Consider the following 26760-nt stretch of genomic DNA (forward strand, 5'->3'; position numbering starts at 1 on the left):
TGCAACAGGTTGACGGTGATGCGAGTGCTGATATGAGAGCTCCCCCCAGTCCCATTACCTCCCACCCGTTTTATCTAGTTCTGCGTGCGATTCAGTGTGCTTGAACAGCTGAAGGTCTCTGCTGTCGAAACCGCTTCCGCATTATTTGCAGCACTCGCTGCTCATATAAACGTATCAGTTGATTGTGGGCGGGCGGTGGCAGATCAGCGCCTCAACACGTAACAGCTCCGCTAAATTCAGAATGGCTTGGTTTAGTGGATCTTGTCTCAGCTGAACTGGAGGAATGCGCCAAAATTAGAATTTGAGACCTAGACAGTGTTGGTACAACCCCACATTGCTAGATAACAATGCTAAACACAGGAAAGGGCCATTTATAAAGATGGTTCCCCTTTAAATATAATTAAACTGAAAAAAATATGTCTCAAAGGTTTGACCTCGTTTTAAAACATGACCTGGCTAAAAGTTTAGTTGATCTTGTTTTCATAATCATTGGAAGCCAAAATCATAAATGAAAATAAAATGTGATCAACTGCCCAGCACCAGTTAATATCAAGTAAGAGTTCCATCTTTTCTGAGTGTATGAGAATGTATGGCCTACCTCCTTCCTGATGTACTACACTAGTGGAGTATGGATTTCTCTAGTACCCTTAACTGATCTTACCCACTAAAACCACTTCCATCACGAAGGGGAGATGCAGATAGTGAACCAAGAGGAGACAAGTGAAAGATGGGATTTTTTTGCCTTGCGACATGGATTATGGAACAAGGGGGGCGGGTGTAACCCAATTGACCCATCTCAACCCCTGGCCTCTTTTCGTGATCCTCCTATCATAACTGTGGCTTCTTTGAGTTAAGTCCCTTCATAGAATACCTTCCCAATATCCAGTACACACCGCAACCCACTTGAGAAGCCAAAATGACAAGAACATTTCTGTTAAGGACGACTCAGACGCATCTTTTACATGTTTATTCACTATCACACTAAGTGCTCCCATTACAGAAATCATTGCATTGCTCTTACACTGTAATGTCATCTGGAGTTTAACGAAGTAGAAAGAAGACAGTTTATGATCTACAAGGTGTTTGTGCCACAATTCTGTCCCCAAATAAAATAGAAAAAAAGAACACAAATGAAAAAAGAAAATAAGTGAAAACTCAGTCATGTGCAAGTCCCCTCCCCAGCCACAGAGTGCCAGATAAGGGGGGGGGTGGCGATGGGAAGGGGGGGGTTGTTGACACACCAAGCAGCCCCACACATGGGAGGAGGGGGGTCCAGTCTGCCTGCGCCCCTGTCCCCGAGAAGGGCTCTCTGGGTTATTTTACAGTTAGGAGAAGGGGCAGCCTGGGCTTACATTTTGGCTTCTTAAGGTTTCCAAATTGTGCGTCTCAAGCAGAATCAAAAAAAGGCAAAGAAAATTTGGACTCTGGAGTGGGCATAAAATTGGTAAACAAAGTACTCAAGTTATTTTTTTGGGGGGGGGGGGGGGGGGGTCATTGTCTGAAATTTGCATCAGTTCATGACTTGTGTCTTTTTTTAAACGCAACATGTGTGTGTAGAGAGGGAGAGGGAGACAGACAGGGGCTGGAGGAGGGAAGATAGAGAAAGAGCCAGGAGATGGGGAGGGAGAGACGGAGCATGTTGGATCAAACAGCCTTTATCTAGAAGTGCTGATGGCCGGAGGGGGTAGAGAGGGCCGGGGGGGAAGGGGAAAGAGGACCGGGGGGAGAGGCGACGGTAGCTGAGCTACGTGGGCAGAGGAGAGGAAGGCAGACACTAAGGTTTAGCATTAAAGAGGATCAGATACAGAGAAAAGGTCAAAGAGGTCCACTATACATGCTCCCTCCTCTCAGGACAACCCCCCCACCTCCCCTCCCACAGCCTAACATACATATAGGCATCTTAAAGGTCAGCTTCCCTGGGGGCTTATGTACAATCAGGCACAGATTGATTGATCCCAAATGGCTGACCTGAATATACCCCCCCCCCCCCCCACACACGCTCCTCTCTTCTGCCCCCTCCCTCCCTCATCTCTGCTCCCCTGGGTGGGGTTCAGCGGATGGTGTATCTGACGTAGGGCACCTCCACGTCTTCGTTTGTCAGGTCGTTGCAGCACAGCTCAAACACCAGGGCCTTCACGTGCTTACCCAGCTTCTTTTTGGACACCTTAGTCACGATCTCAGTCATCCTGCGGGGACCGCAAGGGGAAACGACCATTATGACACAAGGAATATTCTTTTGTGGAATTTTGAGGGGAAAAAGGAGGAATTCTACGAAGAGAAAAAAAAGCAAACACAAGTGTACTCACGGCAGTTCCAGTCTTTCTTTGAGTTTGGCACCAGGCATGAAGAAGGAATAGAGCATGGACACGCCCTGAGAGAGCATGGTGATCTCCAACTTATGCTCATTCTGATGGAAAAAGAAAGTGGTTGTAAGTAATAATTGTAACCTGGTTATATATACACACAGGTATGTTACTCTATAATTAAGTAAATACTTGTCATCTGATTATTTTAAATTAGTCGGATATAAGATTTATACTGTTGCAGAATTTAAGACCTTGATCTCCAACCTTTGTCAATCAAATTGTACTTACTTTTGCCTTGTTGGCTTATTGTTATGATTTTATATGTGATTCGAGTAACAAAACGATACACAGGAATACAAACGCACCCAGGGCCCGAAATTGGAACCCGCCATTGGCGACCAGATTTTAGGTTTGGCAAGTCAAGTCAAGTAATTTATTTATAGAGCACATTTAAAAGCTTGAGAGCCAACCAAAGTGCTGTACAGTACAGTCAAAGCATAAAATCAATGTCCTATAAAATACACAAATACAAAAAGGCACAACAGGACAGTACATTAAAAAAATAGGACAAGCGGATAGGGGAGCACAAAGTACAGTATAGCAAACCAGGGACAGAGGAGCACAAGAAGAGATACAAGAGGGAGGGGGGCAGGATAAAATTGCATGGGAGTGTGTGGGAGAAACAGGATTAATCAAAGGCTAAGGAATAAAAGTGGGTTTTTAAACGGGCCTTAAATGTCTCCAGCGAGTGCCACTGAGAGGTCTGTCCGCCATGTGGCGGGTCACAAAATAGTAATGTAAAATTATTAAAACTGCAGTGTGTTTTGGTCTTACGACAGGCCTAATTTGTGGCTTGTTTACCGATGTCACATCCACTACTCTTCTGTCCTGACTGCCTGTGGCGCCTGCTTGCACTGTAGGGAGCTAACGTTAGCTTAATAACTTTAAATGGGTTACAAATAATGTGGAACTATGAGTAAGCCGACCACTAAAAAGAAAACCCACCGCGGCAGCGAGAGCGGGACCACCTAACAAAAGAACGTTTCGCAGAGCTTTTCCTATCATTTCATTATAGACCATGAGATGACTAAGCTAAGCTAATTAGCATTAGCTGCTAACCCTGGAAACGCTCAAAGCACCGTCAGTGAGTCCACAAAACCAGTTCCATTAGTGAGGAAAGGGGTTATATTAACGAGGCTTGACAACAGGGGTTCAAAGATAACTTCACATTTATTGGCTATTCGTTTCTTAATTATATCGCTTCATGCATCCAGGCTCCGTGTTGACATCCTAGTCTAGTGTGTGTGACATCAACTACGCGACTCAGACGGGGGCTCTCTCTCCCAATAGTATCCAGCCCCGCAGAACAATAGTATCCAGCTGCAGCCCTGCAGAACCATACTGGGCGCGTGTAGCTTAATCCCAGCGGAAGAGTCGCAGAACGCTTCCGCATTCTTCGCCGCACGCCAGTACGGTAATGCGCATTTCCTTTTCCTTCGCCCAGGCGAATGAGATCCCCGCTTGGTTGGCCGCTTTGGTTCATATTAATCGCATATTAACACGCTTTGGTTCATATTAATCACATATTAACATAGGGCTGGGCGATAAAACGATAACGATAACTATCGCGATAAATTATTTCCTCGAAATAAACATGGTCGCAAAGTTTCGATATATCGATTTTCCAAGCTTGGCTCCGTTCAGCCTCGGCTCAACACACTCACTAACAACAACCAGCGTTACGTGATGACGTACTTACGCACAACAGCTAACAACCAATCAGTGAAGGAGATGGCCGAGACCCGGAAGGAGGTAGGACTCACTCACTCAACAACAAGGCTTGCTAGGCTAATTAGCTTGCACGGCATTGTTTTATATATTTACGTGCCGAGTATGTGTGTGTTTTGAATTCTGAGGCCACGTTTATGGTAGTGTGGGATATACAGTGGACGCCGTTTCAATATATTGTGGCGGAAGAGAGTATTTTAGTGTCCTATTTAGCACATTGTCATGGAATACTCCGCTTAGAACCAACAGGCTGGCTAGGATAACTAGCTTGCACGGCACTGTTTTATATATTTACGTGCCGAGTATGTGTGTGTTTTGAATTCTGAGGCCACGTTTATGGTAGTGTGGGATATACAGTGGACGTCGTTTCAATATATTGTGGCGGAAGAGAGTATTTTAGTGTCATATTTATTGTCATGAGATACTCCGCTTGTCGGCTAACGTGCGCAGACTGATGACGACATCAACTCGACTTGAGACATTCGCAGCAGCATAAGAAGTTAATTAAACTTGACGGACATTATATCGACGATAATTATCGATATCGAATTATATGAAAATAATTTTATAATTTTATCGCGATAACGTTTTTGGTCATATCGCCCAGCCCTATATTAACACGCTTTGGTTCATACTAACGCGCCATATTAGCACACATGTATACACGCGATGGACGCAGCAGGCGATCATATTAATCACATATTAACACGCTTTGGTTCATATTAATCACATATTAACGCTAACGCGCCATATTAGCACACATATATACACGCGATGGACGCAGGCGATCACTGCTACTGTTATGCATTGATATGTACTTTACATATTATCCAAACGAGGACAACGCAGCTGTCAACTGTACTTTACATATTATGGAATACATGTATATTATCACGACGCGATTCACTCGCTGTCAACTGTACTTTACATATAGCTGCTGTCGGGACAAAACCGCATAACTCCATTTTTTAAATATTAATTTTTTTATATAAATCAACTCTGTAGATCATCCTCCATATGTGTGTGTGGGTTTTACAAAGTTTAAACAATGGGAAAGCATTAAACCGATCATCTGTCTAAACCTCCTAACTCTATTCACCCTCAAATCTGTGTTTGTTTTTTTCATCTGCTGAAAAGTTGGGTTTTTGGAGTTATGAGGTTTTGTCCCGACAGCAGCGATATTATGGAATACATGTATATTATCGCGACGCGATTCACTCGCTGTCAACTGTACTTTACATATTATCCAAACGAGGACAACGCAGCTGTCAACTGTAATTTACATATTTTGGAATACATGTATATTATCGAGACGCGATTCACTCGCAACGCCATAATGTTATTTCCCTGTACATTGTAACGATAACACAATGCAGCTGTCAACTTTACTTTGTAGGGGGGGGCAGGTGGCGCACGGAGATTACGTTCGTCACCAACACCGGGAGACACTAGGATTCGCCTGTTCGAATCCAGCTCCCGGCGTTGCTATCAGCTTGGCTGGCCTCTCACACTGATGCAATTGGCTGTATCAGGGGGTGGGAAAGCTGAAGGGTGGGTCCTGGGCGTTGTGGACAGCGACCCCTACAGTTCGGTCGGGGCGCCTGCTCAGCGAGGGTTGGAACTGAGGAGAGATAGTGTGGCCTCCCACACGCTACACTCTCCCCGGTGAGAACCTGCACGGCCAGGTTGGCCTGCCCCAGGCTGCACATGCGTCGGAGGAAAGCATGAGACAGTCTCCGGTCTCCCGGACCAACAGTAGGGGAAAGTACGCAACAACCAGGAAGGGTGGGATGGGAGAAAAATCGGGAAAAAAAGGAGGGGAAGAAAGATATATATATATATATATATAAAAAAAAAACTTTACTTTGTAACATTGTTTTTTCGGTCATTCATAAAATTATTTTAATAGCTTTCTTTGAATACACGGTTTCTCTCCTGTGACGTACAAATGCATGTACCTCGGCGCGGCTGAATAACAGTAGCAGTGATCGCCTGCTGCGTCCATCGCGTGTATGTGATTAATATGAACCAAAGAATATGAACCAAAGCGTGATTAATATGAACCAAAGCGTGTTAATATGTGTCGAACCAAGCGGGGATCTCATGCGCGCGCGAGCACCTTGCGAGCACCTGGGCGAAGGAAAAGGAAATGCGCATTACCGTACTGGCGTGCGGCGAAGAATGCGGAAGCGTTCTGCGACTCTTCCACTGGGATTAAGCTACACGCATACTGGGCGCATCTCCTCTCTCTCTCTCGCTTGATTGAAAACTTTATTAACAGATTGCAGAATGGGTACAGTACAGCTCAATACATACAATTGTTAAGGGGATGCAGACCAGAGAAAGACTTTAGTCTTGTTTTACATCAGGGTCCCCCATTTTCATTCATCGCTCTCGCTCTCTCTCTCTACGTTCAATATGATTTAAAGCCAAACGTTACAGTATAAATACTAAGTGGATAGTTGATAAACATTTCATTTCATTATCCGAAATATTCAAAAAATCAATAAGTCTGCTATAAGCCATTATCCCTTTGTGTGTGATTATTATTTTCTCACAGTCAAAGTCAAAAAGAAAAAACAGAATCAACACGTTTGTCATCGGTAGTAAATCAATGAGATTGTGGACTCTGATGAGGACATGATTGAGGAGGTTTAAGTTAGGTTTATAAACCCTTCACATTTTATTATGTTCTGTTAAATCCTGCAAAGAGGGTAGAGTGAGGAGTCTGATGATGTTTAACAGTAGGTTACAATTTAAGCTTAAGATTGACATGTATTGATTAATCAATCAATGAACATATTAAAATAATTTGCTTAAAATTTTACTCTGGCCTCTTATTTAAGTGTATTCTTCAACATAATACCCCATCTACTTGAAATTTACTGATTTTTTTTAATATATATATATATGACACAAAAATTAGTTTTTTTTAGCTGGTAAGAAATATGCTTGGCGGGTAGATTTTTCCCATCTACCCGCCACTGGCCGGTGAGTCAAAAAGTTTATTTCGTGCCCTGAATGCACAGTTACAATAAAAACACATTTAGTGTTAATCTCCTCAGCACACACAGATCTCATCAGCGTGAGAAGCGAGTTGAACTCATTTGCACCCATGAAGATACACAGCATCAACCTGGTGTATCAGTATTAGCATGGCTGGATCATCATCGGAGATTTCTTTACCAGGGACGGACATTACAAGAGGGAGAGATGATCGCTGTGTGTAGTCTTATGTTGTACGGATGTCATGAGGTAATGTGTGATTTTATGCCTTTTTATGTGCTTATTTCAAGAGTGTGTTTGACAGAGTGCTTCCTGCTGGACAACAACCACCAGGTCCAGAGTGCTTCCTGCTGGACAACAACACCACCAGGTCCAGAGTGCTTCCTGCTGGACAACAACACCACCAGGTCCAGAGGACAGAGTGCTTTCTGCTGGACAACAACCACCAGCTCCAGAGGACAGAGTGCTTCCTGCTGGACAACAACAACACCACCAGGTCCAGAGTGCTCCCTGCTGGACAACAACCACCAGGTCCAGAGTGCTTCCTGCTGGACAACAACACCACCAGGTCAAGAGTGCTCCCTGCTGGACAACAACACCACCAGGTCCAGAGTGCTCCCTGCTGGACAACACCACCACCAGGTCCAGAGGACAGAGTGCTCCCTGCTGGACAACAACCACCAGATCCAGAGTTCTTCCTGCTGGACAACAACATCACCAGGTCCAGAGGACAGAGTGCTCCCTGCTGGACAACAACCACCAGGTCCAGAGTGCTCCTTGCTGGACAACAACCACCAGGTCCAGAGTGCTCCCTGCTGGACAACAACACCACAACCACCAGGTCCAGAGTGCTCCCTGATGGACAACAAGGGCATTGACCGGGGCTGTAGGCGGAGCAACAGAGGAGATGTGCAGTACCTTGAAATAGTCGAGGAACTGTCGGAGTGTCATCTCGTTCCCGTTGGACTGCAGACCCTTGACCTCGAAGCGATCCCACAACGTCCAGTCAATCTCGTAGTACTGCAGACAAAGAGAGGAAGGGTCAGAGTTCAGGGGGCCATGGTAGCACAGAAAAACATGGGCTTAATGTTGTCGCAGTCTCTGAAAAAGCGCCAAGCGATTCTGTTCCTTTAGGAGTAACAAAACGATACACAGGAAGACGCAGTTACAATAAAAACACGTATTTAGTGTTATCTCCTCAGCACACACCGATCTCATCAGCGTGAGAAGCGAGTTGAACTCATTTGCACCCAGGAAGACACACAGCATCAACCTGGTGCATCAGTATTAGCATGGCTGGATCATCATCGGAGATTTCTTTACCAGGGACAGACATTACGCAGTTGGGTACCCAACGTGTCATTCTCTCTCCAGACACGTACCTTGTGGCTGGGAGCGGCGATGGGCTCGGAGAACGCGAAGAAAGGCAGCGCCAGGTTCATGAAGCCGTTCTTGAAGGTCTCCAGCTTCTTGTGTCCCTGGACAATCTTGATGAGCTCCAGACACACCAGGCCCACTACCGAGGCAGTGGTGGTGGCGATGGCGGGAATGATCTTACCAGCAATCAGTTTGCTCTGGGTACAGGGGAAAAGAGGGGGGAGAGAGAGAGGGGGGGGGAGAGAGAGAAGGGAGAGGAAGAGAGAAAGAGGGAGGGGAGATAGGGAGAGAAAGATTAGCCTGATGGAACAGACTGGATTCCTGCATGTTTCAAGTCAAATGCAAGACATTTTTAAAAGTTTGGAATATAATTGAATACCCATTTCACAGCCATACTGGCAAAAAGAGATTAAGGAAAATTACTATGAAAGAAGCAATTCCATAAGGATAGTTTGAATACAACCGATTTACCTAGGGCTGTCTTAAATACTTCGAAGCTTCGTTAGATGGCACAAGCTTCGAACATAAAAAATAAATCGAAGTATATATATATATAAAAAAAAAAAAAGGTGTGTGCGTGTGTGTGCGCGCGCGCATGGGGCCATTGGGTGGGGCCGGGGGACAAATACACTGGAGGAAAGTAACCCAGCTCAGCACTGCCCAAATTATATCATCACTATTGCCTGTTTGAAGGATATCATCCTCAAACACATATACATAGAGCCATATGAAATCAGTTTTATTTTTTTCCAAATTCCATTTTATTTTTTTCCAAATTCCGTTTTAATATTTCAGAATTCTGTATTTTGCTTTGTACGCTCATTTTACCACCAGAAATAGTGTCTAATAAGTGGGAATGAATAAATGTCCACAATTTAATAAGATATAACAGTCCATTTAATAGGGCTGTCTTAAATACTTCGAAGCTTCGTTCGATGGGCATGGGATTCGAATATGAAAATAAAATTCGATTATTAAAATAAAAAATAAAAAAGAATATTTATTTTTGTAAAATCAACTCTGCCTCTATTTGTTAACTACAACAAGCAATGCTGTTTGTTATTTAAGATGAGGTCGGACTCGGCACGGACAGATTTGTGTTCATTGTGCTGCTTTTATAAAGCCTCAAATGACGGCTTACAATATTTCATGAAAGCAAAGTGTTTTGTTTGTCTAAGATTTAAAAAAGGTTTAAACTTTACAGCACTGACAAAGTTGAACAAAGTGCTGTACAAGTCCCACAACATAATTTTTTTTTTTTTTTTTATAGTCGATTCCATTTTATTGCTCAATTCCGCGATTCCGTGATCGCGGATTCCATATGGCTCTACATATACACCTACATGCCTTGTAGAATTCCACACATAAGAAAGAAAGATACTGGGATGAATAAACAAAATAGGAAATAAAATGTAGAAATGCATGCAATACATAAATAAATATGAATCTCCATATATGAAATAGAACATTTAGATAAGGTGCTACTGAGATGTTTTGGTGAGTTCTTTGTTTTTTTGTGGAAGTAGCCCTTCTTAAAAATGCATGAACATTCACTGATAATTGGTCTGTAGTGGAGTCTACAAGGTCTACATTGCCGGACCATGTAGAATCCGGACCTTGTAGACTGACATAATTCTGTGCATAGTTTAGTCTACACAGGCCATATTTCAAATAATCAAAATCTTACTTCATTCATCTTAAACATTCTTGATTTGGGGGATTGGTAGTTCCCATTAAATCTGAAGCGTTCCACCTTGAATTAAATCACACAGCCGAGTGAAACCTTGTTGGCAGTCACGAAAGGGGCTACTTAATTAATTAATCCAATCCACTTTATTTATAGAGCACATTTAAAAACAACAAAGTTTACCAAAGTGCTGTACAAGTCCCACAACATAAAATTTTTTTTTTTTTTTTTTTTTTTTATCTACCGATACCGATATTTCCCGATCCGATCAAAAACAAAAAAATAGTATCCAGCTGCAGAACAGCCACACTCTCAGACCCAAACGCATTTCCTTTGATTTAATTATACATCAAATGATTTATGAAGTTAACTTTTCACCTGGATAACGTCAACATTCAGGGTGAATGTGAGAAATTGGGATAAAAAAAATAAATAAAAATTATTTGGGTCCGAGAGTGTGGCTGGTCTGCCGTTCTGCAGCTGGATACTATTAGTTTGTTTTGGCAAAATTCTTCTGCTCTGTGTGACAATAAATAAATGAATGATGATATGCAATTTAAAACCAAAACTTAAGGCCTCAGTATGAGTTTAAGACGTGAACATGAATAAAAAATAAAATAAAATAAAAAAAAGGGCAGATTTTTTTTGCCGATCCCGATCTTCGGAAAATCACGTGATCGGATCGGGACATCCCTAATGAATACCCATTCATTAGGGTGCTAGAAGACGATGGACATATTTCTGGTGTGCCGCCCGACGTCAGGAGGTAGAGCAGCTGCATGGCAGTGGTCTGAATGCCGCCCGACGTCAGGAGGTAGGTAGAGCAGCTGCATGGCAGTGGTCTGAATGCCACCCGACATCTAGAGCTGCCGCGATTACCGCGGTATCGCTGTTACATCACGCCCATGGCCGCCTAGTTATAGTTGAAAGTGGGGGTGCAAATTTTTTTTTATTTATTTTTTGACAGGCAAGGGGTGGCAGATATTTTTTTCATTTAATGAACCTGTACGTGCAATTTCCTGCAATATAGAGCCTTCAATCTTGACTAATAAAGCTGCTCTTTTCACTATAAAACTCAGTTTATATTGCAGTATGATAGCCAATTACTATAATAATAATATATTAATATATATATATACTGTATATATACTGTATATTGATTTTTCGCTCTTTTATTTTTATTAAATCAATCTCCTTTCAAATAGGCCAAGTTTTTAACCTGTTCCACCCCAGGTGAAATCTGCATAAAATGTATACCTAGGTAAATGGAATATTGCTCCACTTCTACAAGGGCTATTTGCATATTCTTGGTATCTAGGAACATCTATGGACCTCAATGAATGTATTCTCAGTGTCAGAAATATTGTGTCTATTACTAGGCTTGCTTAAATTCTGATGAAACAAAGGAAAATATGAATTAAGATTTTTCTTTTCATCTTTGACAGTGAATAAAACCATGATAATAATGACCAAACTTAAAAAACTGCCACTGAGCTAATTCAGTACCCTCTTGAGATCATGTGTACAAAAGATCTAAGGAAATTAATAAAGGGATGATAAAATTGAAGGTTTTGTATATACAGTACTGAATTCTCCCATCCGGACCAATGCAATTTGAAATATTATTATAGAATATAGAATATATGCTTATACATTACCTTATTATAGCCAATTCGCACATTTATATATATATACATATAGTATCTTTCAAATGGCCGAGTTCAATTTGGATATAGTATCACCAGGCATGCATAATAACTAGGGCTGTCAGTTTATCGCGTTAATTAGATTAATTAATTACACAGCAAATTATCGCGTTATGAAAATTAACTCAAAATTAATTACAAAAAAAAAGTTTTTTTTTTTTTTTTTTTATATTTTTTTTATCTCATTCATTCCATAAGAACGTAGAATACACATTACAGACTTTTTTTTATATGGTCCATTTGCATGTTCTTGGTATCTGATTCTAGGGACATCTATGGATCTCAGGGAATGTATTCCCAGTGTCCGAAATACTGTGTCTGTTACTAGGCTTGAGTAAATTGTAATGAACCAAATGAGAATATCAATAAAAAACTTTTTTATCTTTGACTGTGAATAACACTATGCTCAAATTGACCAGACCTGAAAAATCTAAGCAAATTAATAGATGGAAGATGATTAAACAGAAGGTTTTGTAGATACAGTACTGAATTCTGCCATCCGGACACATGCAATTTGAAATATGATTATAGAATATAGAATATCAGGCATAAAATGGTTATGCGATTAAAATGCGATTAATTAGATTAATTAATTACAAATCCTGTAATTAATTAGATTAATTTTTTTAATCGCCTGACAGCACTAATAATAACATATACAGATATTTAATGTAATCGACTGTACTTTTTTATTTCTCCCACAGTGTAATCATTTTGTAACTAATTTCAGATCTAATTATTCCTACATGATTACAATAGTGTGGAGAAACTGACTGCGTTTCAATATTTGTCAAAAACGTTACCTTTTGTAGCTTATTATCGCGAATCATAACAATTATTGATATGATTCATTCAGAACGCCGAACTTTGAACGACCATAGCGGACCACAGGAAGTGTAGTTTTGAGAAATTCCGACGCTGGCAGATAGCTGGCGAGTCGCTCTTCAAAATACTACAATTCCCATGGTTCAACATTTCCATTTCCGCGTCAAAAACGCGAGTGAAAAATAAAAACTTAAAATGATATAAACTCACTTTTAACCTATTGATAAACTATTGCCAACCTAACGTTTTACATTCTACATGTATTTGTGACATAGTAGTGATAATAATACTTGAAAACGTTTGATTTTAAAAACGTTAATTTATTGCATCACTCATAAAAAATTTAATATATGATAATAATGTCAAAAAGGGGTCGGTACCGTAATTATTGTATTGCGTGGTAGAAGTTATACCACTCAATAGTAAAGATGATGTCTAACATAATAGTTTGTTCGAACAACTGAACTTACTTAGTGGAAGATCCTGCTGTTGTGACAAAGTGTTCACGCTGCCTGCCTGCCTGCCTGCCTGCCTACCAGCTTACACCTGGAGGCTGCAGCGCTGTGAGACTGGGAGTGCGCCGGCCGGGCTCCGCTCTGTCTGTGGGAGGCACTGGATCAAACCATATCGGGCAGGGGGGTGTCGCAATCTTTGGAAACTTAAAAACTTGCTATTAAGTGTCATTGCGTATTATTAATTTGATTGAAATTACGTAGTTATGGTTAGATAATATTTATATATTGGGGGGGGGGATATATCATATGATCAAAAAGTGAGGGAGCAAAGAGACAAGTTTGCTCCCCCAAGTTCAATACTCCTGGAGCACGTGCTTCGGCTGCTCTATTACGTAGGCGTCTATGATCACGCCCACCGGAAGAGTAGGCTGAATACCGCGTCACCGCTGTTTTTTTTTTATAATAATAAAGTACCCTTCTCTCGTTGGGCTTGCGGCTCTGCAGATATACCCTACTCCTCTATCGAGGTTCCAAGCGACCCTATTGGGTACCAGAAAAGTTATGTGAAACATTGCAGACCACTGATTGGTCAGAAGAGAGACGCGTCACGCGTTGGATCGTCTTGCAGTGCTTTTACTTCCTGAATCTCAGCCATTGATCAGAGCTCAGTCACAACACGGCTAATATACGTTAGCTCCCACCGGAGACCGGAGTGGATTACCGACGTACCGTCGCTCCTCAGGGAACGAGGCATAATGATTTTACTGCAACGAAATGTTATAATAAAAGCTCTTCGTTCTATACACTTGTCTGATTGAAAACTTTATTAACAGACCGCAGAATGGGTACAACTCTGCACGCTCTGAGCAAAGAAAGGAACGGAGATATGAATTGAGTAACGCTTGCCTTGCTATGGTCCGGTAAATACGAACGTGTAACTATATAACGTAATGCCACAAAACTAATGCCTTTGTAATCATAAGTAGTAACGTTATAATAATAATAATAAGAAGAAGAAAGGGTCGGGGGGTAACCGGCGGGCCCGCCGCTATCACCCCTGCCCGCGACACAGAGGGGATACTTCGAATCCGTGTTTCACTTTTAACGAATGCGTGCTTGCCGAATCCCAAACAATATTCATGCTGCAAAGTCATCCTCTAAAGATAGACATTTAGACTAGAGGCAGGCTATATGCTATAAAGAGTAGACTACACAAAAAATGCATTCAAACTTTTTTTGTGTGTGTGTGTGTGTGCGGTAATAACCGCAGCGGTAGGAAATATTTCGCAAATTTGTGCGGTAAGGAAAACATCAATACCGCGGCAGCTCTACCGACATCAGGAGGTAAAGCAGCTGCATGGCAGTGGTCTGAATGCCGCCCGACGTCAGGAGGTAGAGCAGCTGCATGGCAGTGGTCTGAATGCCGCCCGACGTCAGGAGGTAAAGCAGCTGCATGGCAGTGGTCTGAATGCCGCCCGACGTCAGGAGGTAAAGCAGCTGCATGGCAGTGGTCTGAATGCCGCCCGACGTCAGGAGGTAGAGCAGCTGCATGGCAGTGGTCTGAATGCCGCCCGACGTCAGGAGGTAGAGCAGCTGCATGGCAGTGGTCTGAATGCCGCCCGACGTCAGGAGGTAGAGCAGCTGCATGGCAGTGGTCTGAATGCCGCCCGACGTCAGGAGGTAGAGCAGCTGCATGGCAGTGGTCTAAAGACCAACATCTTCTCCTGTGCATCTTTCACAGCACGTCGAGGCTCCTAGCTGCCGTCTAGACTGGTGTCTCACCTTGTGTCTGTCTGCAGGGGGAATGTCGTAGTTCTCTGCTCTCAGGTTGGACGATGCCACAATGAAGTCCATGTGGAAGTTGCTGTCATCGTCCTGGAACACAAAATATACTCATTGGGAGGGGAGGGGGCACAATTTATATAGTGCTATTTTATTTATCTTTAATAACATTATGGAGCAGAACAAGACTGATGTCTCCATGGGCGTTTTCAGACAAATGAACAAAATGGTATGTATGGTTTTTATTGCCATTCTGTTTTTTAGTAGTGTTGATGATCAATAAGGCTGATGAAGAGTATATCACTGTTAGCCCCACAGCTAGTGGCTGTTTGTACCGTGTGGTGAAATGAGTTAATTATTAGTCACATGGTTGTGGGCATATAGTGTTTACTTGGCTCCAATGTCAGAAGATGCAACTACCGGTATATATCAGAGCTGCACATGGCGTTTGTTTTGGAAGAGTCATTTTCACGATGCTCTGCCTGGAGTCTGTACTGTGGACATTTCAGTCAGTTTCACGAGTGTTGCTACCAATGATGAGTAAATCACAATTGCCATGCAGGCGCAACTGTGTTTTTGTAGTTAGCTAACATTATGAACTGTCAAAGCACTTGTGTGATTATCGCTGTGTGTAGTCCATGTTGTACGAATGTCATCGGGTAAAGTTAGATTAGATATGTGTATCGTGTTGAGAAAGTGTACACAAGAGAAGGGTTAAAGGTCTGTGGGCTACAGTAGCAGAGAAAAACATGGGCTTAATGTTGTCGCCGTCTCTCAAACAGCGAAGCGATTCTGTTCCTTTAGGAGTAACAAAACGATACAGGAACACGCCATTAAAATAAAAACACGTATTTAGGGTTTATCTCCTCAGCACACACTGATCACATCAGTGTGAGAAGTCAAGTTGAACTCATTTGCACCCAGGAAGACACAGCATCAACCTGGTGCATCAGTATTAGCATGGCTGGATCATCATCGGAGATTTATTTACCAGGGACGGACACAACAAACTACTTGGAAAAGTTAAGTAAAAAAACAAACTTAAAATAAAAACACCGCTATCAGTTTTCATTCCAGTTAACACATTGAGTGCCACGGACGCGTTTTGTCGTTAGTTCATGCCGACCGTTGAGTGCCCCCGACGCTATATAGCATTTGTTTGGCGTTTTCTTTAAATTTATTGGCGATTTGAATTCATATTTCATCAATCGAGCCTCGGGTTTAGTGCTGCAGAGTCTCTCTGAGCTCAATTGGGAAGATACCGCCACCTATCGTCTCTCCCTGTGTAACTGCACCCCATTACTTTACAGTAATGTACACAGTAATGTACACATATATAAGTACAATATACTATCGATAATCTTACGATTCATATTTAGGCAGAAAAATGACAGTTTGTGTATGCTAGAATATTCCAGTAAATGCCTTTTATCACGGAATCTTTATATTTTCCTGAAAAACGAGGGCTTTTCAAAATGCTATAAAACGAAAATGAACCGATTAAAAAACAATCCGTTTCAACAATGTTGACTGCAAACAAGTCATTGATAAGCGACGGCCAGATTAGACACATAGCCATAATTTAAGACAGAGATTATGCGTTCATAACGCTATCATTGAAGTGGGTGCTGGCATTTAACCATGTTAATGGCTGGCACTCAAACTGTTAATGACGGCGGACAACCAGCTATCAAAATAACTGGTATGAACATCCCTAGTTCCATCACAGTGGCCTAGGAGTCTATAGAGCAGCTCCAGGACTTCTCTTGAAGACATCACCTGAAATCTCGTCTCAGTCTACAGCTTAAAGGAGAGACTTGTTCATATACCCAAATCGAAACAGAGCTGTACAGCGTTCTATAAATAACGCATGTGAATTCTATTCTAGGGTCGACTTTTCCCTTTAACACAATGCGAGAGAACACAGAGTGGGTCAGCGGGTGTTAAAAAGACTGGAGAGGAGGATGGAGGCAGAGAAGACGGATGTAGAGGAGATGGTTTACCTTCTCAAAGTCCACAGGGTTTAGTTTAAACTTGGAAGAATTCTCTGGGGCTGGCAACAGGGTCTTCAGTTCCTCCAGCCTGGAGTCGTCTACAAGCACATGTTAACCGTCAGACATGATCTTATGCATCGACAAAGACCTGGCTAAATCCAGGGGAGGAAACTAACTTTTTGGCTTACCAGCCAACTGGCGAGTATCTGATTTTTTTTACCAGCCAAACAGATTTTTTACCAGACAAAAAAAATCGCTAATTGTGATAATTACTTCTTTGTATGTCAAGCCGCGTCAATGTTGTGTATGCATCTGGGTAGGCACACTGTGCCTTTAAGACAAGTGTTGTGGTAACGTCAGTTGGGTTGGTGTGCTGTTGTGCACAGTGCACTGGTTGAGCTAGCCCCTTTCGTGACTGCGATGTGCAAGCCAGGGGCTTTTGAGCATGAAATAAAATGTCTAACCTTACGTCGTAGTCCGGTGCTTTTTTGGAAACATTATAGTCATAACAGATACACCTAGCTGGCTGCTTTGAGCACACGGGGCTAACGTTAGCTAGCAAGCAGCTATAGCTAAAACGCTAACTAGAAGTTAACCACTGTATACAGTTCCAGTAGACTAACATTACACGTCTGTGATTTAAATGTGTCCTTAGTAACTTATACTCAAGGGTTGTACTAGGGTTGGATGCAGTTCCCCGTTGGTCAGTCTGTCTGTTTTCCATCTTCTGCTGTGTTTAACGTTATCTGTTTGCGAGTGCTCCTGATGGCTAGCCTAGTACCGCGGGACTTTTATTATTATATGTCCGCGGGTTGGCCAGTACTGCGCAAACGTTTATTAAACATTATATGTCCGCGGGTGGTCTTGTGCAGTGCTCTCGTGGCACTGTCAACTAAAGCGAACACTCAGAAGACGCGCACCGTTTGCCAGTGCAGTGATTGCAGAATGTTTTATTTTTTTGTATACTCGTCAGCAGGGGAGGAAACTAACTTTTTGGCTTACCAGCCAACTGGCGGGTATCTGATTTTTTTTACCAGCCAAACGTAAAAAATACTAGCATTTGGCCAGTAAAGTGGCCTAATTTCCTCCCCTGGCTAAATCACTGCATTATTTACGTTCAGACGGTCAGTCAAAGACGACGGCACGTCGCCCACATATAACCAATGCAAATATTATACCTTTCCTTTTCAAAAGTGCAGCTGGACGGTGTGCGCCAGTCGGTAGCTTACCTACGGAGATGTTGGAACTCTGCAGATCCTGGTCGTTGACGTGGATCTTGACTCCCGAGCGGGGCGTGAAGGGGGCTACGGCGACGTCCTGCATCATCTGGATGACGGCGGCGCGGTCCCTGTTGCAGGGCAGGCCGTACGTCTGGGCGAACAGGTTGGCTCCCGCCATGACGTAGTCCATGTGCAGCTCCTATGGAAGAACGCGGGGGGAAGAAGACAAGGGTCGTGAACCTTGAGTGCAGCAATAGAGGGGCTTTGCCAGACGACTTTCACTGGTGTGGGATTCAGACGACCAGACCAACGTATATCACGCCATGTATACTGCACCTGTGTATACTGTATACTTACTCATAGTATATATTTCAATTATAGTGTTTATTGTAACCATATTTATTGTAATGTAAAATATAACTGATGGGGGATAGAGACCCTCATCTGCACCTTGATTACACTGCCTACTTGGTCATATGGGTATATTCAGAGTTAATTATATAGTTTACACTGCCTATTTTCTACTGTACTATAATTTGATTGCCTGTATTATGTTTATTTTACATTTTATTTAGGATTTCATTGTGTTTTTTGTTTTGTTCTTTATTGTGATGTTTCTTCTTGACTTGTTTAAAGACGTGTCGGGCCCATTAACATGTGTTGTCGGGGCCTTACAAATAAATTTGAAATCTTGATTAGAGTAACAAAACGACACAGGAACACAAACACATTTAGTGTTCATCTCCTCAGCACACACTGATCTCATCAGCGTGAGAAGCGAGTTGAACTCATTTGCACCCAGGAAGACACACAGCATCAACCTGGTGCATCAGTATTAGCATGGCTGGATCATCATCGGAGATTTCTTTACCAGGGACGGACATTACGAGAGGGAGAGATGATCGCTGTGTGTAGTTGGCCTATGTTGTACGGATGTCATCAGGTAACATTAGATAGATGTGTATTGTGTTAGAGTAGAGATAATTACAATGTGAAATAAGCAGATTGTGGCACAGCAAACTACTTTAAAATTGTTAAATAAAAAGTGATTCAGCACAGCAGTAAAAAAGACAAATAAAATACATAAAATTGGCATCAAGTAGATTTCTTTTTCTTGTATCAATTACTCAGAATCTGGATATTTATCCTTAGAATATTTGTTGGGTCATACTGATCAAATTGTGGTCCAGATATCAATGATGCTAGGAGTGTGAAAAATGCCCTAGAGGTTCCTACAAGAATGTACTTTTGGCGACACAGCTGCATTCAAACAGACTGAAGTCTGGCATACAGCTGGTGTACACAACGGAAAGATGAGCAAAGAATAGAATAGACTTTATCGTCATTATACAAGTACGAGATTAAGAACTCAACCTTTAAAATGCTACAAAGTAAAACACACAAGTGTTTTACACAAGTTAAGGTACTACACAATAAGTCGCACTGTAAACAATTATCAAAATACACAAAATTACACAGTAACACAGCTTGACAAAGTAGCAGTCAGCCAGGATATTAATATGATAAGAGACTCACGTTGCTAGTGCTGAAATCTAGGGCGTGAGGACACCTCTTCGGACCGGACCAGAAGGGGGCGCCAGAGCTGGTGAGCTGAAAGAGATAAAAAAACAAAACGTTAACATTATTGATTGATTGAATTGAAAACTTTATTAACACTTTGACTGCCGGGAGCCGTCTTTAGACGTCTTTGCTGGCCATGCTAAAGTTGCCGGGGGACGCTGTACGTCGTCTTTATATCAATATTTAAAAAATCTGCGATCGGATTCATAATGTCCCTCCGCTGGCCTGAGATCCACCAGCAGGACCCACTGAGCTCTCTGGCGGTTCAGGAGCGCCATCTGGTGGCCGATCGGCGCAAGCGCTTAACAGGAAGCGCATTAGAGGTTTTGCTAGACGTCCGTATTGCTTCCGGCCACTCGGTACATGTCCCGTGACTCTAGCTCGTCACTCTACATAGCGATCGATTGCCAATAACTCGATAAACAACATGATTTGGACGTATATACCATTATACAAGCTGGAGATGGACCGGGTAATAATATATCCCATAATGATAAAATTTCTACTCGACGATGATCGCCCAACGGCGCGCGGAGACTGGGGTGAGTTTCAGCGTGTAACGTTACCGTCTTCGATAATAACTGATATTATCAACATTTGACCCACATTAGATGATTGGTATAACGCTGCCCACGGAATTATAAACGCCCCCTCGCCCATCCGGTCAACATCAGATGACGTGTAGTAACTTCTAGAAGTACGTCTAGTTGGAATTTTTTATATCGCGCTGATTGCCATCAAACTGTATTTCATCATCAATATAATGCATTTGGGGCTATATATCACGTTCTGGAGAAAGCTGCAGAAAGAGATGAAAACATACTTATACATTAGACCATACTTTACTATGAATATGTGAATGAAAAAGTTTAACGTTGCTACACAATGAACAATACATATAGGACTTTGAATGGGCCCTAATAATGGCAATGTAGCAATAGAATTTAAAAAGTTATAGCCCTGCAAAGAAGGGGACTTTCTCCATAGACAAATAGCGCTGGCAATCTATGGTATATCATTAATTTAACCTTAGGCAACCAAAGTGTTAACAGATTGCAGAATGGGTACAATACAGTACGGCTCAATACACACAATTGTTAAGGGGATGCAGACCAGAGAAAGACTTTAGTCTTGTTTACATCAGGGTCCCCCATTTTAAATTCATAATGACATACGCAACATAGATATATATCTTGACATTTCTGACATACAGGTAGTGATGCACGATATATAGGCCGCCGATATATATATATATATTTTTTTTGTACACATCGGTATCAGTCCGATATCAAGATAGATTTTTTTTTATAGTAACACTACTATCACAGACATGATCTAAGAAGTGAGGTTAGAACGGCCCTTCTAAGGTTTCTCCCCTCCACATTGCCTGTGGTGCTTTTTCCCATTGCTAGGTTTTTAGTGAGTTTGTCCTTACCTTCGCTTGGGGTATGTTTGAGTGTGTTGCATTTATTTATTTGACATTTTATTTAGGATTTCATGGTGTTTTTAGTTTTGTTCTTTATTGTGATGTTTCTTCTTGACTTGTTAATAAGACGTGTCGGGCCCATGGGGACATTAACACGTGTTGTCGGGCCTTACAAATAAATTTGAAATCTTGATTAGAGTAACAAACAGATACACAGGAACACAAACGCACGTTACAATAAAACACATTTAGTGTTTATCTCCTCAGCACACACTGATCTCATCAGCGTGAGAAGCGAGTTGAACTCATTTGCACCCAGGAAGACACACAGCATCAACCTGGTGCATCAGTATTAGCATGGCTGGATCATCATCGGAGATTTCTTTACCAGGAACGGACATTAAGAGAGGGAGAGATGATCGGCTGTGTGTAGTCTATGTTGTACGGATGTAACATATTTTGGTCTTAAATAGTTACAAAATATCAGTCATTTCTGAAAATAAGTTACAAAAGTAAGAAAATATAAATGCGTTTTGGAAAATAGCTCTTTATTTGATTATTATAAAAAAGTGTTTTCTATACAGAGATATCGAGATCGGTAAATATCGGTATCGGCCAGAACAGCAATATTAATATCGGTTATTGGCATCTGCCACAATTTTCACATCGGTGCATCACTACATACAGGTATACAGTACTGTTACATTTGTGACATACAAGATATGCAAATATACAGTAGTTATCCTAACAGAAAATATATACATACGAGGGGAGGAAACTGTACACTAGGAGGGGGTGGGTTTGTACATTTAAGGGGGCCATACAGATATACATCATGACATTTATGACAATACATGACATACAGGTATACTGTACTGTTACATTTGTGACATACAAGATATGCAAATATACAGTACTGTTAAACAGAGATCCTAATGGATAATATATACCGGTACATACGAGGGGGAGGAAACTGTACATTAGGAGGGGGCGGGTGGGTGGTAGTTTTTTTTTGGGACATTTACGGAGGCCAGTTTCGAATTGCAGCCTCCCGTAGGTGCTCTTTGAGAGCGATTTTGAAGGTCGGTAGGGAGGGATTAATTTTTTTTTAAGGCTGTGGGTAGGGCGTTCCACATTGATGTTGTGACAACCCCATCCCTCTCCTACAGGTTGACTAAGGGATATACCTGGGTATCTCAATGAACCTGTCTGTCATTCACAGCCTGGCAATCAGACACCTATTCAGGTGTGTCAGGAGGAGGAGGCACACCTGTGTAAAAGGACTGGCTTCTCCATTTTGGCTGTCTCTCTCCTCCAAGCTGGTCATGACATTTTGTTTTGTTTGTTTTCTCATGTTATCACTTACACACACCACACACTGACTCATCCATGCACTCACTACATTACTGATATTACTGATCCACTCATTCGTTAATTCCTTTGTTGTAAATAGTTTTATAGATTAATTAAATTACTTTTCTTTAAAATCCTCAAGTACTTGTGTGGTCTCCCTTGTTTCGTCTGTCCCCTGAGCATGGTTCATGACAATGTGGCATAATTGCGAAACATGTTTTAGACCCTTGTTTGTGCCGAATGTGGGTTAAACATTGTAACTGAGGGGTACAATTCCCTGACTGTATTGTTAGATATGGTATTTAATACCACTACCTCTTGTACTTTAACTTCTGGCCACCCAGTACATGATATAAGTATGATGAACACTTTCCCACCTGATGAAACGAATCCACACAAATGTACAAATCGAAGGTTTAATATAGCAAAGGGTATATACAACGTTCACTTGTTTACACTTATGATTTGAAATATGCACTTTTATGGCAAATGAGTATTCGTAGGTAAATCAACATTGAATGTCCAATCTCTGGTTACGCAGGGAGTAAGTATACAACCTGGAATATTTAGGAAACGATAGCGATGGTACTTAAATGATTATAGGTGGATACACTAAGGGGGGGGGGGGGGGGGTCCCGCTGGTTGTAAGACAGTAGGAGGGGGGGGTTAGAGAAGCCGCTGGCGGTATCCCATCTGGCCGACGGTTTCTTGGGAGAATTCAAAGTCTTGAACACGGTGCCCACAGAACCTCGGTCCGCAGACGAATACAGCTGGACCCTCTGTGGACGGTAGCTGCCGGTCCACAACGGAGAGACGTGAGGCGACCTCACTGGTGTAGAGCGCCGTCTCACCTGGAGTCCTCTCCGGGGGGTAGTTCCAACACTCCGCAGTGTTGGCCTTTATCCATGGAATAATCAAAGCACCCAAAGCATAATCCAAGCCGTGGAAGGCTCGCCGTCGTCCGGGTAGAGTAATCCAATATACAGGTCCAGTCGCCCTGGCCCGGAGCTCCTCGGATGCAAGCGTCCAGATAACGTCAGGAACGATGGGGGTACTGATAACTTTAGAACTCTAACCGAACGATGCACCATACATAAATAGACTATTATTAGCTTAATAGAATACGTCCAACTCGACGGTATAGTGCCAAACTATGACTATTCAACTATCAATCTACACGATATCTCAATGCCTATTCCGGGGCCAAGTAGGCCTTACTACACCACACGTGCGTCGTGGGGAGGCTTCGCGTCTGTCACTCTGTTGGAGGGTAAAGAACTGGACTAAAAGGAATTCTACTTTACTTGCGCCATATATATATGCGCTATGAACAAATAGTACCATTCGTATTTCGCCCGACATATTCCTGCGCGGAACCGGGGCTTGCCACGACATGTTGGGCGGCACGATTGAACTTGGACCTAGGGGTATGGCACCCTGGCGCCAGGTTCTCGTCCAATGGTAGAATGAAACTATTATGGGCTGTTTAGTAGACTAAAGGGATATTCAGTGCATATTGTACAAGGAATATACAGGGGATATCAAACGATATACAAATACAATTAAATATATATATATAAATAAATATATATATTCGGTTTAATCTGATCCTTCACAACAACATGATTTGTGGAACTCCCTCTGGTGTTGTGGTCGTGGTATTCACTGACCTTTTGGAAAGTATTTTGACATGTACCTGGGTGGTGTAGTGTATCTTGTAGACCAGGCCCATTGCAAGTTGCTGTACTCTGTCGTCTACTCTAAGCCATCCTAAGTTGTCAAAACCATTAACCATGAAGAAAAACAGAATGAACAAGCCAGCAAGTATTGCAAGTGGAAGCAGACATCCCATCAACACATAGTATTGCGTGTGTGTGTGTGTGTCTGCAGTGTACCTGTTCTGGGGGGAAGTTGTGCAGTAGCTGGCGGATGTTGTTACTGTATTGGCACTGCCAGTGGTTGCGTGACCAGGCCACACAGTCGGTGAAGTTGCGAGGGCAGTCTGTCACCAGGCTCTTGTAGACGGCCTCCAGCACCTCCAGGGGCTGCGCTCCGGGCAGCTTCAGGGTGCGCTCCTGGAACTTAGGGTCTCTGAAAACAAACATCACAAACACTTCATTAGGATCTCTGAGGGAAACCAGGAACAATTTAAACACCGGGAACACTTAGGATCTCTAATAGAAACTAAAATGACAACATGACAACTTGCAAATGGTCCATGGGGAGTGAGTTTTTCCTTACCTTCGCTTGGGGTATGTCTGGGAGTGTTGCATTTATTTATTTTACATTTTATTTAGGATGTCATGGCGTTTTCCTTTTGTTCTTTATTGTGATGTTTCTTCTCGACTTGTTTAAAGAAGACGTGTCAGGCCCATGGGGACATTAACGTGTGTTGTCGGGCCTTACAAATAAATTTGAAATCTTGATTCGAGTAACAAAACGATACACAGGAACACACCATTACAATAAAAACACATTTAGTGTTTATCTCCTCAGCACACACTGATCTCATCAGCGTGAGAAGCGAGTTGAACTCATTTGCACCCAGGAAGACACAAAGCATCAACCTGGTGCATCAGTATTAGCATGGCTGGATCATCATCGGAGATTTCTTTACCAGGGACGGACATTACGAGAAGGAGAGATGATCGCTGTGTGTAGTCTGTATAAATGTCCGTTCTATATACAGTGAACTTTCATTAATTTGATCTCGCTCCGAGACAGACCCTTCTGAGAGATTGAGATTAAACATTATTCTATTTGTATGCTGGTGTAGGTATGTTGATAATTATTTTGTTTAAGGCGAGACACTGCAGGTGAATAGTCAAATATACTTTTTTTTGTTGATTTTGAGATTGTTATATTTTGCTTCCTAAACATGTCTTCTATGAAACTAGTGACAATAAAACGTCAATAACACACATTTAGTTGTTTATTTTACATCATTTTGCCTTATTGCATCCATAAATGTGCACATATTTAATGGGGAAGTGCCTCATTTGCATATATAAACATACATTTCAGAAAACTTGCAATATATTTTTTCTTAGTTTATATGTACATAACAAATTGGGAAAGTTTCATAGTGATATCTATTCAAATATTTTTTGCCTATTAGGGGGTACTACACTGTTTGTAGCCTGTGTGTAGTTCTGTTCAGTTCAATAACATCATTATTATTATTATTATTATTCAGTTATCAGGCATGTGTTTAGGTTGTCTATTACTAATGGTTTGATTAGGTATTGTGTTTGTAAATATCTGTGTAAAAAAAAAAGTATGGCATTTTACAATACAGAACTTTGAAGGCGTTTTCCCAAAAATGAGTTTTAAGAGTTTTTCCTCATACTCTGAGCCAGAAATCTCCACTTCAGTAGCACTCACATACACCAAACCTTCCAGTTCTATTCATATCTATGTTCTGAAGGTATTTACAGAAGGGTTTGTTGATATCGCATTCATACCCTGATTTATATCACATTTTATTCCTAAAAACATGGCGAAATATGGAATTTTATCATAAAAATGGACTGAATGGAGTATTTTCTGATTTATGGAGTGATAAAAAGAGATATCCAAAATCCCCTCTGTAATAACCTTTGGCTCTAATAGGTCAACAAAATTAAACTATAATTTTGAAAATGGCTTTATCCAATGTTCAGATTTCTGTCCTGGAATTATATGCAAATTAGTGCATATTTAAGTAGATCATGCCTCATTTGCATATTTAAACATACAATTTCAGAAAACTTGTAATACAAAAAAGTCTTGTATTAATAGAAGTAATCAACTGGGGAAGTTTCATTGTGATATCTATTAGTTAATTTTTTTACCCTATTCACCTGCAGTGTCTCCCCTTAAATAAATGACCTATAGCCTACTAGTTATGTCTCCCGTTGTATTGGTTTGCCCTCTTGTGGAAATAATGCGCAACAATAGATATTCGAATGGTTTGAACTAGGGATGTCCGATATTATCGGCCGATATTGACATTAAGATGTGATATCGGAAAATATCGGTATCGGTTAAATTATTATTATTATTTTTCCTATAACCTTTATTTACCCAGGCAAGCAAGTAAGAACAAATTCTGATTTTATTTATTGTCAAACGTATGCATAATGTTGTGGGGGGGGGGGGGGAGAAACCCTGCATATATCGGTATCGGTTGATATCGGTATCGGAAATTAAGAGTTGGACAATATGGGTATATCGGTAAAAAAGCCAATATCGAGCATCCCTAGTTTGAACCTA

General features: G+C 41.7%; 1 protein-coding gene across 3 annotated transcripts in view; it reads right to left on the reverse strand.

Moving 5' to 3' along the window:
* Nucleotides 1-952: 952 nt before the first annotated feature.
* The window catches only part of uba1 (ubiquitin-like modifier activating enzyme 1), a 91265-nt gene continuing 65457 nt past the window's right edge, over nucleotides 953-26760 (reverse strand). For all 3 annotated transcript variants that reach the window (XM_084332813.1, XM_084332812.1, XM_084332814.1), the window contains 9 exons: nucleotides 24402-24597; nucleotides 19683-19757; nucleotides 18156-18345; nucleotides 16936-17024; nucleotides 14933-15025; nucleotides 8483-8674; nucleotides 8019-8120; nucleotides 2307-2407; nucleotides 953-2186 (listed from right to left, as the gene is read on the reverse strand). In XM_084332813.1, coding sequence (XP_084188939.1) covers nucleotides 2051-2186; nucleotides 2307-2407; nucleotides 8019-8120; nucleotides 8483-8674; nucleotides 14933-15025; nucleotides 16936-17024; nucleotides 18156-18345; nucleotides 19683-19757; nucleotides 24402-24597 — 1174 coding nt within the window. In that variant the 3' untranslated portion in view covers nucleotides 953-2050. The remainder of the gene's footprint in view (nucleotides 2187-2306; nucleotides 2408-8018; nucleotides 8121-8482; nucleotides 8675-14932; nucleotides 15026-16935; nucleotides 17025-18155; nucleotides 18346-19682; nucleotides 19758-24401; nucleotides 24598-26760) is intronic.

Source organism: Notolepis coatsorum (assembly GCF_963971535.1).
Source record: "Notolepis coatsorum genome assembly, chromosome: 17".
Classification (NCBI taxonomy): Eukaryota; Metazoa; Chordata; class Actinopteri; order Aulopiformes; family Paralepididae; genus Notolepis; species Notolepis coatsorum.